General features: G+C 35.6%; 2 protein-coding genes across 2 annotated transcripts; both read left to right on the top strand.

The window, feature by feature from the left end:
* The first annotated feature begins 1,452 nt into the window (after positions 1 to 1,452).
* LOC125828117 (F-box/FBD/LRR-repeat protein At1g13570-like) lies at positions 1,453 to 5,111 on the top strand. The gene is made up of 5 exons (XM_049507422.1): positions 1,453 to 1,462; positions 1,552 to 1,935; positions 3,656 to 4,465; positions 4,567 to 4,709; positions 4,803 to 5,111. Exons 1-5 carry the CDS (start codon positions 1,453 to 1,455, stop codon positions 5,109 to 5,111), a joined length of 1,656 nt encoding a protein of 551 aa, XP_049363379.1.
* An 8,722-nt stretch (positions 5,112 to 13,833) lies between these two features.
* LOC125828118 (uncharacterized) lies at positions 13,834 to 15,217 on the top strand. The gene is made up of 4 exons (XM_049507423.1): positions 13,834 to 13,846; positions 14,385 to 14,561; positions 14,673 to 14,815; positions 14,909 to 15,217. Exons 1-4 carry the CDS (start codon positions 13,834 to 13,836, stop codon positions 15,215 to 15,217), a joined length of 642 nt encoding a protein of 213 aa, XP_049363380.1.
* The last annotated feature ends 1,909 nt before the right edge of the window (positions 15,218 to 17,126 follow it).

Below are 17,126 nucleotides of genomic sequence, written 5' to 3' on the forward strand. Positions count from 1 at the left end.
AAGGATGAAAAATAACGTGTGTTTTCTTGTAACAGAAAAGAGGCATTTTTTCTTTTAACCTAGAAAGAGAATTAATTAGTTTCTCATAAATAATTTCCCACCCACCATAGTATTGAGAGAGTTGAACTATGAATTTGTGATATCTGCTCACGCTTTTTGAGGTATTTCTTCAGCTTTCTATGTGTTTATGATATGATTGTGTCTATAATTTGTATTATGTTTCTACCGTGATATTAGCTACAAAAGAAGAACTAACGAAATTGGATATACAATCGTGATAAAATAAGTGGAAGAAACCATACGTAGAAAAGTAGGGAAAATAATTTCTTGGTTTTACAACCAATACAGAATCCAATTAAAATATGAGAAATTATTCGCTTGAATTAATGGTGAAATTGTATTCTTAAATTATTAATCTTGCAGTGTGTGTTAGATTATTGACTGAATTTTTATAATGTCTTTTAAATATTTTCAAATGTATGTATATATATATATATATTATTTCAAAAAATTTAAACTTTTTATGTTCAAATTCACGATTTAGAAGTTTGAATCTCGAAAATCCAATCAAACCACATCGATTACACAAAGGGAGTATTAACATTTTTTTTTTTTGGTAAACTGTAAAAAAAGTACCATAGACAACCAATATTTACACGTAAAGAACACTCCAAGGAATCATAATGTACATATTAGTCATTCCGAGCCTCATAACTAGTAAGAAAAAACAACAAGCTAGTTACAGATTTTCTGAAGTAAACTACTACATTTCCGAACTTTCTTAGAGCCTTTTACTTGTTCTACCCTTTCAATGATCTCCTTCTTTATATGTGCAACAACTATTTCCGTATTTACATTTAGCCCCTCCAAATGGAGTAGATCCTTGCCCCCAAAATTGTTGTTGTCAACTCCTTTCTAAATTGTCTCCAATGTCGCTCTTTTACCTGTTCCTTCTGCATTCTACATCTTGACCATCTTTCCAGCTCTTCTTGCACCGTTGTTGTCCATCTACATTCAAAAATTAGATGCCGCTAGGATTTCACTTTGTTATCATACCACATACACCATGTTGTATAGTCCACTGGAATATGTAGCTTGTTCATTCTCTCTTTTGTTAACCGTCTATCTTTTGTTACCAGCCATAGTATGAATCTGTGTCTAGCTAGTAGAATCGAGCTCCATACCAGATCAGATTGCTTTACTCTCTCCAAGGTCCCCACCAAGTTGTGATAACTTTCACACTTACTGAATATTCGCCCGGAGTATTAATGTTGTTCACACTTGTATTTGAAATGACATATTTTATTTCCAATCACAAACCACAAACAACCAAAGTGAAATATTCTCATTAACCTGTGTATGAAACATTAGCATTTAGCAATATGTAATCAGACACTTTTTTCTTTGTAATTTGAGACTGCAGCTGATCTATTTGATGTTACGAGAATCAGCATGAGTCGAGGTATACAATCCTCTCTTTGACGCTTTTTTCCTCTTCTTTTTGGATTGTAAAAATTTATGCCTAAGATTTTATTCAATTTCTTCTAACAGATAGTAAAAGAGCTGTTTTTGAAGACGACAGAGGAGATAGAATCAGTAGTCTACCGAGTAACGCTATAGATTGTATTCTTGAGTTCCTGCTTGTTCAAGATGCAGCAAGAACTAGTAATTTGTCAAAAAAGTGGAGATATATTTGGGCCATGCTTCCAAATCTGAAGTTGGATAATCTCTTTTGCAATAAATTAGCATCAAGATCTCAATATGTATTCAAACAAACAATAGACAAGATTCTCTTACAGCATATCGAAGACATTGTGAAGTTTGATCTTGATCTATCAGGAGTAGAGTTGAATCCGTGTCCAGATATTGATAGATGGATACTTTATGCCACTAGAAATGGTGTCAAGAAGCTAAAGCTTAAAATGACGAAAGATGGTACTTACAAAGTGCCTTCTTATATATTTAATTGTTCGACCCTGACAAAATTGAAGCTCTTCAATTGCATTTCAAATTACCAAATTCTTTTCTTGGATTTCAGAGTCTTACAACCCTCCATCTGGAAAGAATAACCTTTGAACCAGCTACAGAGTTTTGCGTTATCAATACACCCCTTGTTTTCAAATTGATCTTGTTATACTGTAAGGGTACTCAATACCTCGACATTGTTGTCTCAACTAGGTTGGAGTACTTATCTCTTCGTGAGAGTCACGATAATCTCAACCTAAAGTGCTTTATGAACTGCAAAAGATTGAAAGGTTTATACCTTTGGGTAGATAGTCCAATAAGTGGTACGTTCTATTTTTACTTCATATGTTTAAACACGAGAAACTAAAACATGTTATTACCTTATACCATTAATTAAGTCTATAATGACAAGGATGAAACGGTTATGAAATATCTGGACAAACCAGCCTGCTTGGACCGATCACTCAACAAACTTAGCTTGAAGATGTCGTTATGCATTCTTTTAGGGGTTCAAAATCAGAGTTGATGTTTATAAAGCTATTGTTTGCTCGTGCTCCATCTTTAGTTAGGATGAACATTAAGCTGAGTAAAGGAGCAAAGGAAGAAAGACATATCACCAAAGAGTTGATGCGTTTCCCCAGAGCATCTCCCAAGGCTGAGTTATTCTATTCGACAAATGCATATTAGGATATTAATAAGTCAGTTTATTTGTTATTCAATGCTATTAATGTTCGTTGATCCCTTTTTTGTTCGTCATGAGTAGAATTAGTGATAAATTTGTTAAGTTCGGTCTTCGTCTCTATTTGATAAGATTGTCACTCCTTTTGCTATTGTCTTCACTCTTTCATATCCAATTTTTCCTATTTATACATGAATAGGTAATATAATTTGTAACCACATTCAAATTATAACATATGTTTCACATTAATCAGCTTTAACTAGTTCTAAAAGTGCAGAATTTGCTGTAAGAGAATCCCAACTATTGTTTCTTTGAAAGATTGAGATTTTATTGCTAATTTATTGTAAAAGTGTTTATCAATCACCAAATTGTGAAGTATGGCCTAAACATATCCCCAATTTTTTGATAAAATACTTGTTCTTGCTACATCGTAAACAGTCAAGAGACTCGGGATATATCATATGTATCGTTTATTGGCAAAGCACTGATTTTATCTTTAGTATTCAGTATTCACTGATATCTGTACTCGTTTTCTCATTCTTCTAAAACATCCTAGGATACCTTGTCAAAGTCGTAGTTGAAAAAATAAGTAATTTAAATTTTAAGATAATTATTCAATACCATATTTAAGGGATTTGTGATTAAATATTTCAAAATATATGGTAAAAATATTAAAAATGGTAGTGTGTGATTTTTATAAACTAGAGATAAATTAAGTATATATGGTAGTAAAGTATATGTAGTTAGGTAGTTTTTTCTTAATATTACCAAAAGACAAAAGCCCTACAACCTAAAGATTTCACCAAAACACTCTTCTCACCGCACGCTAATCTCTTCATTAACTGTTAATACGAATTCTGTTTAACAGATTCTAATTAAGATCTAATTATCCTTACAGCATGATTCCAGGTATACAATTCTCTCTTTTCCCTTTTTTTTGTTTTAAATATTTTCTTTTTGGATTATAAAATTTTAAGTCTAATATAAGCATTCAACTTTTTTTTCGAATAGATTCTAAAAGAGTTGATGCTGATATTGAAGATAGATTCAGTGCTCTACCAAGAAACCTTGTAGATGATATTCTAAGGCTCTTACCCGTTCACGACGCAGCAAGAACTAGTATTTTGTCAAAAAATTGGAGATATATTTGGGCCGCGCTTCCCAATTTAATGCTTGATAAGACCTTTTGCAGTAAATTAGCTGTAAAATCTCAATCTGTATTGAAAGAAACAATAGATATGATTCTCTTACAACATATTGGAGAAACTGTGAAGTTTGATCTTGATGTTTCAGGAGTACAATTGTGTTCATATGCCGATATCGATAGATGGATGCTTTATGTCACCAGATATGGTGTCAAGGAATTAACCCTTTTCATGTCAAAGAATATTAATAGTACTTATAAAGTGCCTTCTTATATATTCAATTGTCGAACCCTGACACAATTGAAACTCTTCAATTGCATCTTCAAATTACCAAATTCTTTTCTTGGGTTTCAAACTCTTACCATCCTTCAGTTGAAAGAAGTAACCTTCGCGCCTGCAATAGAGTTTTATGCTATCAAAACGCCACTTCTTGTCGAATTAATCTTGACACATTGTGAGGGCACTCAATATCTTAACATTGAGTTCTCATCAGGATTGAAGTACTTGTTTGTTCGTGAGAGTCACTATAATCTTGACCTAAATAGCAATTACTTTAGGAACATCAAAAAATTGACATACTTATACCTTGTGATTGATAATCCAATACGTGTTGATGAAAGATTAACTTTGGAAAAGCTTCTTTTTAGTTCGCCTACACTTGAGACACTTACTTTGGGTTTTTATGTACTTGAGGTAAGAAGCTAACATGTTGTTTTACTTAGATATCTACGTTATCCTTCTGTTTGTATAATTTTTCGTTAAAGCTTTTGAATGCAGGTACAGTCCCAAAGGGGCTTCATTATACACTCAACTGCTTGTGGCATCTACAGTTAGGTGTAAACTTCAACAAATTGGGTCAGACTTGTTACACTCTCGATTTGATTAAAAGTTTCCCCAATTTGAGTAAACTTGAGATTTGGGTACGAAATAGCAAATATATATGTATGATCTTGTTCGTTTTTGCCCTTGGCATACTTAAGTATGAGAACTAAAATGACGTTGTATTCTTTTAGGACAATGCTTTCGGTGACCCTGATGAAGCAGTTATGAAATATCTAGACGCACCATCATGTTTGGACCAAACACTCAACAAGCTTGAAGATGTTTCCATCCATATTTTTAGGCGATCCAAAGTTTTACTATCTTTCATAAAGTTATTGTTTGCTCATGCTCCATCTTTGTCAAGGATGAGCATTAAGCCGAAAAATGCTTCTAGTTCCAAAGAAGAATTGAATGTTGCTACAGAGTTGATGCGTTTCCCCAGAGTATCTCCTAAGGCAAAGCTATTCTATCATCCAACAGTTGGATTAAATGCCGAATGATACTTTTATCTGTTCTCAGTGAATTTTGTTAAAGAAGGGGATGTTTTGGCGAATTATGTAAACGTTTGGGGTTATGTTAATCAATATTTTATTTCAATAGTATATGTTTCAAATAATTAAGTTTTTATCGACGTGTCTAATTTATTGCTGGAAAGAATAACCTTTGTACCAGCGCGCTACAGAGTTGTGTGTTATCAATGTACTACTTATCAATTTGTCCTTGATACACTGTGATGGTACTCAATACCTACCTCGACATTGTTGTCTCAACAGGGTTGAAGTACTTATTTCTTCGTGATAATCTCAACCTAAATTGTTTTGCGAATTGCAAAGAATTGTCAACTTTATTCCTTGTGGAAAATAGTTCAATACCTGTTGGTGAAAGATCAAGTTATGAAAATTTTATTTCTAGCTTGTCTACACTTGAGAGACAGTTATTTTGGATTCATTTGTCCTTAATGTAAGAATCTGACATGCTTTACTTGTATGACTTTGGGATTAGATTATATTCTTGTCCATATTATTCTTATTGTTTTTGCTCCAAAGCTTTGGAGTACACGCAAACTTACAAAGGGGATTCCTTTTACACTGATCAACTGCTTGTGGCATCTAGTACTTGGCGTAAACTTGGACCAAATGAGTCAGACTTCTTACGCTCTCGAGTTGATTCAGAGTTTCCCCAACTTGAGTAAACTTCAGATTTGTGTAAGAATGAGTGGTACACGATGTGTTGCCATACACAAGATATATGTTTGTACTCTATGTTTACTTCATATATGTTTTAACATGAGAAACTAAAGCATGGTATTGCTTTGTACCATTAATTAGGTCTACTTAGCTTTTGACAAGGATGAAACAGTTATGAATTATTTCGAGTTACATAAAATGGGAACGAGATAAATTAAGTAGGTAAAATTATTTGGAATGTACATTTTTTAATAAATAATTATTAATTTTAGCAATATTTTTTGTTTATTACCATTTATAACAATACTATCATAAATCAGCAATATGTATTAATATAGTATATTTATGTAAGTTTACTTGATTAATTTATTAAGCCTCTTTAATTTTAACAATGTAAAATAGTTATTCGAACATAGGAGCCTAATTATTTTGGAAATAATAGACTAATTATGTCACTAGATTGTAACTTGATTGATTTTTGACGAAAATAAGAAGCATACTAAATATAAACAATATTTTTTAATAAAACGATTTTTATAACTTTTGTTTTGTGATTAATTAATCAACAAAAGACAAAAACCCTACAACCTAAAGATTTCACCAAAACACTCTTCTCACCGCACTAATCTCTTCATTAACTGTTAATACGAATTCCGTTTAACAGATTATAATTAAGATTTAATTATCCTTGCATCATGATTCCAGGTATACAATTCTCTCTTTTCCCTTTTTTTTTGTTTTAAGTTTTTCTTTTTGGATTATAAAATTTTTAAGTCTAATAAAAACATTCAACTTTTTCTAATAGATTCTAAAAGAGTTGATGCTGATATTGAAGATAGATTCAGTGCTCTACCAAGAAACCTTGTAGATGATATTCTAAGGCTCTTACCCGTTCACGACGCAGCAAGAACTAGTACTTTGTCAAAAAATTGGAGATATACTTGGGCCGCGCATCCCAATTTAATGCTTGATAAGACCTTTTGCAGTAAATTAGCTGTAAAATCTCAATCTGTATTGAAAGAAACAATAGATATGATTCTCTTCAACATATTGGAGATATTGTGAAGTTTGATCTTGATGTTTCAGGAGTACAATTGTGTTCATATGCCGATATCGATAGATGGATGCTTTATGTCACTAGCTACGGTGTCAAGGAATTAACCATTTTCATGTCAAAGAATATTAACAGTACTTATAAAGTGCCTTCTTATATATTCAATAGTCGAACCCTGACACAATTGAAACTCTTCAATTGGTATCAAAGCCAAGGTATTATCTGAGTATGCTCTGTGGTTGCAGCACAGTCTGAACTTCCACATCAGAAAAGATTTACTTTGGTCTTTGCATTGTTAGCTAGTAAATAGTATTTGTAGCAAAAATGGGAGACAATAAAAATGATGAGTCCACATCGAATGTCAATAATGCGTCATCATTGGCATCTTCGCTTATGACACGAATTGTGTCAAATGCAAAATTTGCAGTTGAAATTTTTGACGGGTCGGGACATTTCGGAATGTGGCAAGGCGAGGTCCTTGATGTTCTTTTTCAACAAGGGCTAGATATTGCCATAGAAGAAAAGAAACCAGACGGTGTAGGAGAAGAAGATTGGAAGATTATCAACCGTGTTGCTTGCGGTACCATTCGATCTTACCTAGCAAGAGAACAAAAGTATCCATACACAAAGGAAACATCTGCAAATAAATTATGGAATTCATTGGAGGAGAAATTCTTGAAGAAAAACAGTCAAAATAAACTTTACATGAAAAGAAGACTGTCACGCTTCACTTATATTCCTGGATGCACAATGAATGATCATATCACTAGCTTTAATAAGTTGGCGACAGATTTGCGGAATATGGACGTGACTTTTACGGATGGAGATATGGCCTTAATGTTGTTAAGTTCACTTCCCAATGAGTTCGAGCATCTTGAAACTACTCTACTGCATGGGAATGATGAAGTATCTCTCAAAGAAGTTTGTTCTGCCTTATATAGTTATGAACAAAGAAAGAGAGAAAAACAAAAAAACGGAGAAGCAGAAGCACTGATTACGAGAGGTCGTTCTCAAAATCATATGAAAACGAAGAAAGGGAGATCCAAGTCAAGATCCAGACTCAGCAAAGATGAATGTGCCTTTTGCCGAGAAAAAGGGCACTGGAAGAAAGACTACCCAAAGTTGAAAAGCAAAGCCAAACCAAATTATGGAAAGGCTGTCGTGGATTCAAATGTGGCTGATTGTGATGACTCCGATTACTCACTAGTTACAACAGATTCATCCAAATCATCTGATGTATGGTTGATGGACTCAGCTTGTAGCTATCATATGTGTCCCAATAGGGACTGGTTTGTTGATTTACAAGAAGGAGAATGTGGAGTTATTCACACCGCAAACAATAATCCTCTTACCGCATATGGTGTTGGTTCAATTAGATTAAGGAATCATGATGGATTGACCAGAACATTAACAGATATTCGGTATGTACCGGATTTGAAGAAGAATCTCATTTATGTTAGAGCCCTAGAGTCAAAGGGATTCAAAGTCATTGCAGATAATGGCGTAATGAGAATATGCTCCGGTGCGCTAGTGGTAATGAAGGCAATTCGAAGAAATAATAACATGTACCACTATCAAGGTAGTACAGTTATTGGGACAGCAACAACAACATCCAATGACGACAAGGAGGCAGAAATGACCAGGCTGTGGCATATGCGCTTGGGACATGCTGGAGGAAAATCCTTGAAAACTTTATCAGATCAAGGATTGCTAAAAGGAGTAAAAACTTGCAACTTGGAGTTTTGTGAGCATTGCGTCAAGGGAAAGCAAACAAGGGTTAAATTTGGAACAGTTATCCATAATACGAAAGATATTTTGGATTATGTTCATTCAAATGTTTGGGGTGCTTCCAAAACACCTTTATTAGGTGGGAAACACTATTTTGTAACCTTTGTTGATGACTTTTCCCGAAGACTGTGGGTGTATACAATGAAAACAAAAGATGAAGTATTGGGAATTTTTCTCAAATGGAAGGCGATGATAGAAACTCAAACTGGAAAAAAGATCAAGTGTCTTCGCACAGACAATGGTGGAGAATACAAAAATGATCTTTTTCAAAAAAATTGTGATGAAAATGGCATCGTCAGACATTTCACCGTCAGAAATACACCACAATAGAATGGAGTGGCAGAACGCATGAACCGAACTTTGCTGGAGAAGGTTCGGTGTATGTTGTCCAATGCTGGCTTGGGCAAAGAATTTTGGGCTGAGGCAATAACATATGCATGTCACCTCATTAATCGTCTACCATCTGCTGTTATAGGTGAGAAAACACCATTAGAAAAATGGTATGGAAAACCTGCTGAAGATTATGGTTCTTTATATGTATTTGGCTCAATTGCATATTATTATGTAAGGGAGTCAAAATTGGACCCAAGAGCAAATAAAGCTTTATTTATGGGAATTACTTCTGGAGTCAAGGGATATCGTTTCTGGTGTCCAGAGACAAGAAAAATTGTTTTTAGCAGGGATGTTACCTTTGATGAATCTGCCTTGACAAATAAGGTAACAGTTGAAGAAGTCAAACAAACTAATGGTGCTTCAAAGCAAGTGGAGTTTGAGGGAAAGATAATTTTCCCAACACATGGATCAAATGAGGAAACAACAGAAGTTTTTCCTCTGGAAGAAGAGTCAGTCGAAGGGGAGGTTCCATCTCAAGAACTTCAACCACAACTTGAATCAATAGCAACCAGCAAGCCAAAAAGGACACTAAGAAAACCTGCTCGACTCATAGATGTGGTGGCTTGCGCGGACTCAATTGCAGCGGATGACATTCCTACCACTTATAAAGATGCAGTCCAAAGTTCAGAAGAAGATAGGTGGAGGTTTGCCGTGGATGAAGAAATGCAGTCCCTTCATCAAAATCATACATGGAAATTGGCCAATTTCCCGGATGGCAAGAAAGCAATTGGGTGCAAATGGTATTTGCAAAGAAAGAAGGATTTCCTAACCAAGAAGATGTTCGCTACAAAGCAAGATTGGTGGCCAAAGGATACGCTCAAAAGGAGGGAATTGACTATAATGAGGTATTTTCTCCAGTTGTGAAACACTTCTCCATTAGAGTTTTGTTGGCTTTGGTAGGACAGTTGAATTTGGAACTAGTTCAGTTGGATGTAAAAACTGCATTTTTACATGGAGACTTGGAAGAGGAAATTTACATGACTCAGCCAGAAGGATTCAAAGTTGATGGAAAAGAAAATATGGTGTGCAAACTTGAAAAATCGTTGTATGGGTTGAAACAATCTTCTAGACAATGGTACAAACAATTTGACAAGTTTACGTTGCAACAAAGGTACATAAGAAGCAAATATGATCATTGTGTGTATTTGCGCAAGTGTCACGCCCCGAGCCTACACCCTGGGCGGGACCGGCACTCGGAGACCATTGCTAGCCCCAAGCGAACCCTTGGCCTGTCTTTCTTAACTCAGCGGAACTTAACTCAACATCATAACTCAATGTAAAGAAAGGTTATTACCAACCAACTGATAAAAACTAGCCAAAAAGGCAACTCGAGTCTCAAAATAGAATATTTACATATATACATAGATAAGAGACTCAAAACTAACTGACTGACTGTCTATGAAGCCTCTAAAATACTGAGATGGATGTTGGGACAGACCCCGCAATATCCTAATAGAACAAAACTAAGTACACAAAATAATTGAGTCCTCCGGAAAGCAAGGAGGCTCACCACTGACTCTGGAGTGCTCAGCTGGATCAACGACGTGCAGGATGCTGATCTGGGGTACCTGTATCTGCATCGTCATAAGATGCAGGCCAACTGGCATCAGTACATGGAATGTACGAGTATGCAAGCTGGAAACTAAGCAGCAAAGGCTAGAAGGAAATCTGGAAGAAACTGAAATAGCTTACCTGGCTCAATTCGACTTGACTGACTTCTTTCAATATAAGACAATTTAAAACAAGTGCGATATAAAGAAAGACTATTTAAAACATGCTATAAACTCTGTGTGTATACAAAGATACAATAAGGCTGAAATGTATATAGAAATACAATGAACTGATGTATATAAAAAAAATACAATAGCTTCTGTGTATGAAAATACAATAACTGTTGTGGGAGTTTCTCTAACCGACAACCATCACATGAGAGCTATAGTGATGATACAGCGATCGACCTCACGCTACCAGAGCATCTTATACCCGGCCAAAGGTATAAGACCTGAACTGCCTAATGGATCAACTAGTCTAATCTGAAAAGGATTCATCTAAAAAGTATGAACCTTTTCTACCCATGGTGGCTAACATGGTTCTATGGGGCTGTGGGTTCTTTGAACGCTCCCCCAATTCGGTGCTCGATACTACTCCCAAAAATGTACTGGCTCTTATGTTTTTAAAACATATTTCTTCCTGTTGATATGAGATAATTACTCAAAAACTAGCCCGAAGGCTCCTTTGGAAATCTCAGTTTCCAACCTTGTTTAAATGTAGAAACATTTCTTTAAAACTTCTTTGGGAATACATAGTTCCCTAATAACTTTGAGAAATGACTCAACTTGGAACTCTTGACTCTTTACTCTTTACTTGACTTGCAACTTGAGCCTTAGAATGAAGTGAAAACGTTCAATAAAGACTCTCGAACAACTTTGAAAACTTACTTGAACTAACTTCTTAACTTTGCTTGACTTGACTCTAACTTCTCTTTAACTTGATACTAACTTGCCTTGAATTGAACTATGGATTCAAGGTGTATGATCACACGTATTTAGATGAGTTTGGGATGTTTAGAAACACTTTGGGGTGTTGGAAACAACTAGGGAACATAGGTATAACACCTAGGAACATGCATGGAAAAAATAGGAAAACTTGGCGCTCTGAGAGGCGCGGAGCGCCAGACCCAAAACTTCAGAGAAGGCCTGCTGGGGTACTGAGAGGCTCGCCGCCCCAAGGGAAAAACCTCAGAGCCCCTTTTGGGGCGCGCTGGCAGGCACGACGCGCCGACCCCTTGCCCAGAAAACTCGACTTTTCTCCCTCTTTTCTTCAACTCTAAACCACCCTAACTTCAAGGGTTCCAATCCCAACCACTAAGGATCATAAATTCCCTCAACATACAATAGATTATAACTCAATACACAACCCAATCATGTCCCACAACCAACAATAACTTCAACAACACAACTAACAACATCAACAACAACTAACAACTAACAACTTCAACAACTTCAACAACAATTCCAATCTTTTCTCAAATCATAAAATGAGCTTGGTGTGTGGGGGAAAGGATCAACCCACACAAAGAACTCACATACCTTGATAGGGATCACCCCCGACGATTTCCACGACGGAAACTTGTTGATCTCCTCTTCTTCTCTTCTTCTTCTCTTCTTCACTCTCAAGAACCCTAACTTTCTCTCTTTAAAATGGGATAAAAATGATCCAAAATCAGCCTAACACACCATATAATTCCAAAAGAAATGGCTAGGGAAAAGACCAAAATGCCCTTAATTTTCCGGACAGATTTCCCTGCCAACTGCCCAACTTCTAAAAGGCATAACTCGCTCATACGAACTCGGAATTGAGAAAACTCGGCGGCGTTGGAAAGATCATTCCACAAGATTGACAACCATAACTGGAAATACTCCTAACTCATCCTGAGATGGAAGTTATGACTGCTCAAAGTTGGCCAAAAACTCACTGATTTCCACACTTAGCCAATTTTCCAGATTTTTAAATTTTTCCAAAAATGACTATTTCCAAATTTCAAGCTTTTCCATAGTTATTTCAAATTGCCGGATGTTACAGCAAGCTTGAAGACGATTCCTTTATATATCTTCTCCTATATGTTGATGATATGTTGATCGCTTCTAAAAGTCAATAGGAAATTGAGAAGCTAAAGATACAACTAAAAAGGGAGTTTGAGATGAATTATTTGGGTGAGGCAAAAAGGATTCTTGGCATGGAGATAAAAAGAAATCGCCATTCAAAGAAGCTTTTTTTTTTATCTCAGAAAGAATATTTGAAGAGGGTACTAAATCGATTTGGCATGAATGAGAAAACGAAGTCGGTTAGCACTCCGCTTGCTCCTCATTTTAAGCTTAGTGATGCTATGTCGCCAAAGAATGAAGTTGCACGAGAATATATGTCAAGAGTACCATATGCGAATGTTGTTGGTAGCTTGATGTATGCAATGGTTTGCACAAGGCCAGATATTTCACACGTTATTGGAGTTGTAAGCAGGTACATGCATAATCCTGGAAAGGATCATTGGCAGGCTGTAAAATGGATTCTACGGTATATTCATAATACTGTAGATATTGGCTTGGTTTATGAGCATAAAGATAGTCAACATCTTATTGGATATTGTGACTCAGATTATGCAGGTGATTTGGACAAACGAAGATCAACTACTAGTTATGTTTTCACTATTGCAAACGCACCAGTTAGTTGGAAGTCTACTTTGCAGTCAACAGTTGCTTTGTCTACCACTGAGGCAGAGTATATGGCAATTACAGAGGCTGCGAAGGAGGCAATTTGGCTTCAAGGATTGCTTAGAGAGCTTGGTATTGGACAAGAAGGAATCACAATATTTTGTGATAGTCAAAGTGCTATTCAATTAGCAAAGAACCATGTTTATCATGCAAGGACGAAGCACATTGATGTCCGATATCATTTCATACGAGACATCATAGAAGAAGGTGGAGTCACAGTGCAGAAAATTCATACTATGGATACTCATGCCGATATGCTGACAAAAGTGGTGACTGCGGTCAAGTTTCAACATTGTTTGAACTTGATCAACATTGTTGAACATTGAACATTGAAGATTGAGGTTGAAGACACAATCAAAAGTTGTTGAGAGAAAGTTGAAAATGGAGAATCTTGCCAAGGTGGAGATTTGTTAAATTTGACAAGATTCAAAGATGAATTAATGTGAAGATTTGGTAGTTAGGAAGATAATTCTTCATTGGTACAAAAGTCAAGATAACATCTTTTGTAGGTGAAATTTAGGTGAACCATAAAATGGCTTCACAAGGTAAATCTTGACATTTTGACAAATATTGTGATGTCATGGATGACATCAATAGGAAGAATTCACTCCTATAAATAGGTAGTTCCTAATTCATTTGTAACACACCTCTCACTTGCCTTCTCATCTTCAACGGCATTTGATCTTCTTTCTCTCTTGTAGTATTTAACTTGTACTCTTTTGGAGTGAAATAAATATTGGTTGGTTGTGTCCGAGGAGTAGGCAAAAGAAAACAAAAGTTTGCCGAACCTCGTTAATTCCTGGTGTTCTTTTTATTGTTGTCTCATTTACTATTTATTAGCTACCTTTAGATATAGCAGTTGTGATTCCATCACTCTCTATATATTCGGCTTCCGCAACATCAATTGCATCTTCAAAATACCAGATTCTTTTCTTGGCTTTCAGACTCTTACTGTCCTTCGGTTGATAGAAATAACCTTTGTGCCCGCAATAGAGTTTTATGCTATCAAAACACCCCTTCTTGTCAAATTAATCTTGACACATTGTGATGGCACTCAATATCTTAACATTGAGTTCTCATCAGGATTGAAGTACTTGTCTGTTCGTGAGAGTCACTATAATCTTGATCTAAATAGCAATTGCTTTAAGAATGCCAAAAAATTGACATACTTATACCTTGTGATTGATAATCCAATACGTGTTGATGAAAGATTAACTTTGAAAAAGCTTATTTTTAGCTCGCCTACACTTGAGACACTTTGTTTGTCTCAATATGAACTTGACGTAAGAAGCTAATTAACATGTTGTTTTACTTAGATATCTACGTTATCCTTCTGTTTGTATAATTTTTCGTTAAAGCTTTTGAATGCAGGTACAGTCCCAAAGGGGCTTCATTATACGCTCAACTTCTTGTGGCATCTAAAGTTAGGTGTAAACTTCAACAAATTGGGTCAGACTTGTTACACTCTGGAGTTGATTAAAAGTTTCCCCAATTTGAGTAAACTTGAGATTTGGGTACGAAATAGCAAATATATATGTATGATCTTGTTCGTTTTTTCACTTGACATACTTAAGTATGAGAACTAAAATGACGTTGTATTCCTTTAGGACAATGCTTTCGGTGACCCTGATGAAGCAGTTATGAAATATCTAGACACACCATCATGTTTGGACCGAACATTCAACAAGCTTGAAGATGTTTCCATCCATTTTTTTAGGCGTTCCAAAGCTGTACTATCTTTCGTAAAGTTATTGTTTGCTCATGCTCCATCTTTGTCAAGGATGAGCATTAAGCTGAAAAACGCTTCTAGTTCCAAAGAAGAATTGAATGTTGCTACAGAGTTGATGTGTTTCCCCAGAGTATCTCCTAAGGCAAAGCTATTCTATCATCCAACAGTTGGATTAAAGGCTGAATGATACTTTTATCTGTTCTCAGTGAATTTTGTTAAAGAAGGGGATGCTTTGGCGAATTATGTAAACGTCTGGGGTTCTGTTAATCAATATTTTATTTCAATAGTAGATGTTTCAAAATTTAAGTTTTTTTATCGACATGTCTGATAAGATTAGCACTGCTGCCTTTATTTGCTGATTTTTTTCTTATACATTTAACCGGGGAAGGAATGGCTTGGGCGAGGATCAAGAAAACGCATTCTTTTGAACATTTATTTGCTGATATTCTAAGCCTCTTACCCGTTCACGATGCAGCAAGAACTAGTATTTTGTCAATAAATTGGAAATATATTTGGACCACGCTTCCCAATTTATTGCTTGATAAGCACTTTTTCAATGAATTAACTACAAATTCTAAATTTGACCTCAAGGAAATAGTAGACATGATCCTCTTACAACATGCATATTGGAGACATTGTGAAAATTGTTCTCGATTTTGCACGAGAAAATTTGTTATCATTTGCAGATATTGATAGATGGATGCTTTATGTCACGAGAAATGGTGTCAAGGAGCTAATACTTGCTGGTCTACGAAATAGTAATTATAGAATCCCTTCACATGTATTTAATTGTCCAACTCTAATAAAGTTGGAACTCTACAACAGTTTAATCGAACCACCAATTTCATTTTGTGGGCTTTTAGAATCTTACAGACCTTTATTTTAATAAAATGAGATTTATTAATGTACCCCGTCTTGTGAATTTGACCTTGATACGTTGTAAAGGTACTCAATACCTCAAATTTGTTGTCTCATCGCGGTTGAAAGTCTTGTTGACCTTGATGAGTCGGATAATGGATGCATCCACACGTTAATTTTCAATGTGAGTTCTACTTTGACCTATAGCTCTCACTTATATACTTGTTTATTTGTAGGATCCAGATACGGGTGCAAGGATTCTCCTATCATTATTATGTAATTTGATTAGTCCATCCCATATTAGCTGAAGTGACAAAGATGGAAGGGCTGATCGGAAGAATCTTAGTAATTCAGCTGGTTGGCATCTGAACTTTCACCTTAGCTTGCTGGTGAGGGTTTGATTCCCTCACGTTGTAATTCCCTCCTCCATTTCCCCTCCCCCTACCCCTAGTTTTTTCAAAACAAGGGCTGATCGAAATTGTCTTGTCCTATGTATTTTCTCGTTAATCTGATACATTTTAGTGAAAGATAGAAAGAAAATGGATCTTCTTTAGTAAGGAGAATGACAGAGTATATTACCTCGCTTCTTCGAAAAAAGTGTAGGTTCATTCTTACTTCTTTTGAAATGTTGCTCTTGAAAAAAAAAGAGTCATTTTTGCTAAACCATGCCCATGGAGCTTGCATTAGACCGTACAATTCAATCGGTATACTCCCTCCTTTTTTTTCTTTAAAGTCGATATCTTGTTGTTTGGGAGTATTTTTTATTTTTTTTGCAACAAGTCGAGCTTTATTCCTTTTGACACTTCCATCAGCATAGTACTTTGTTCTGAAAATCTATTTTAGCCCTTCTTCCCTTTAGGAAAATCAACCAACTCTCGTGTTTGATTTTTCTCGATGGTCTGAATCTCTTCAATCGTCGCATTCTGCCACTCTGGTTACTTTGCAGCTTCTTCATAACATGTCGGTTCAAGTATGTCTGTATGTTCTGCTTCTGATTGAACCGGAATGTGGATGACTGAATCTTCTTGTCGTTCCACTCCCAGGCTGCTTTTTCATTGAATACGAAATTCCTGTTGATAATCACTTTGCAACTATAGTACGATTATATAATCTGTATGCTTAGGATTGAGAACTATAACAATAAAATACTTTCTCTGGTTTTCCGTCAAGTTTAGAGCGTAAATTAACCAAAGAATAAGCTATACAACCAAAGACTTTCAAGTGGCTAACTCCTGGTT

This window comes from Solanum verrucosum, unplaced genomic scaffold (genome assembly GCF_900185275.1).
Source record: "Solanum verrucosum unplaced genomic scaffold, falcon-dt-bn FXZP01000053.1, whole genome shotgun sequence".
In the NCBI taxonomy this organism is placed as follows: domain Eukaryota; kingdom Viridiplantae; phylum Streptophyta; class Magnoliopsida; order Solanales; family Solanaceae; genus Solanum; species Solanum verrucosum.

Coding starts and splice junctions, on each gene's coding strand:
- LOC125828117 (XM_049507422.1), top strand. Junction 1,936..3,655: donor GCTTAAAATGACGAAAGATG/GTACTTACAAAG, acceptor TTTTTCGAATAG/ATTCTAAAAGAGTTGATGCT. Junction 4,710..4,802: donor TGAGTAAACTTGAGATTTGG/GTACGAAATAGC, acceptor GTATTCTTTTAG/GACAATGCTTTCGGTGACCC.
- LOC125828118 (XM_049507423.1), top strand. Junction 14,562..14,672: donor GCCTACACTTGAGACACTTT/GTTTGTCTCAAT, acceptor TTTTGAATGCAG/GTACAGTCCCAAAGGGGCTT. Junction 14,816..14,908: donor TGAGTAAACTTGAGATTTGG/GTACGAAATAGC, acceptor GTATTCCTTTAG/GACAATGCTTTCGGTGACCC.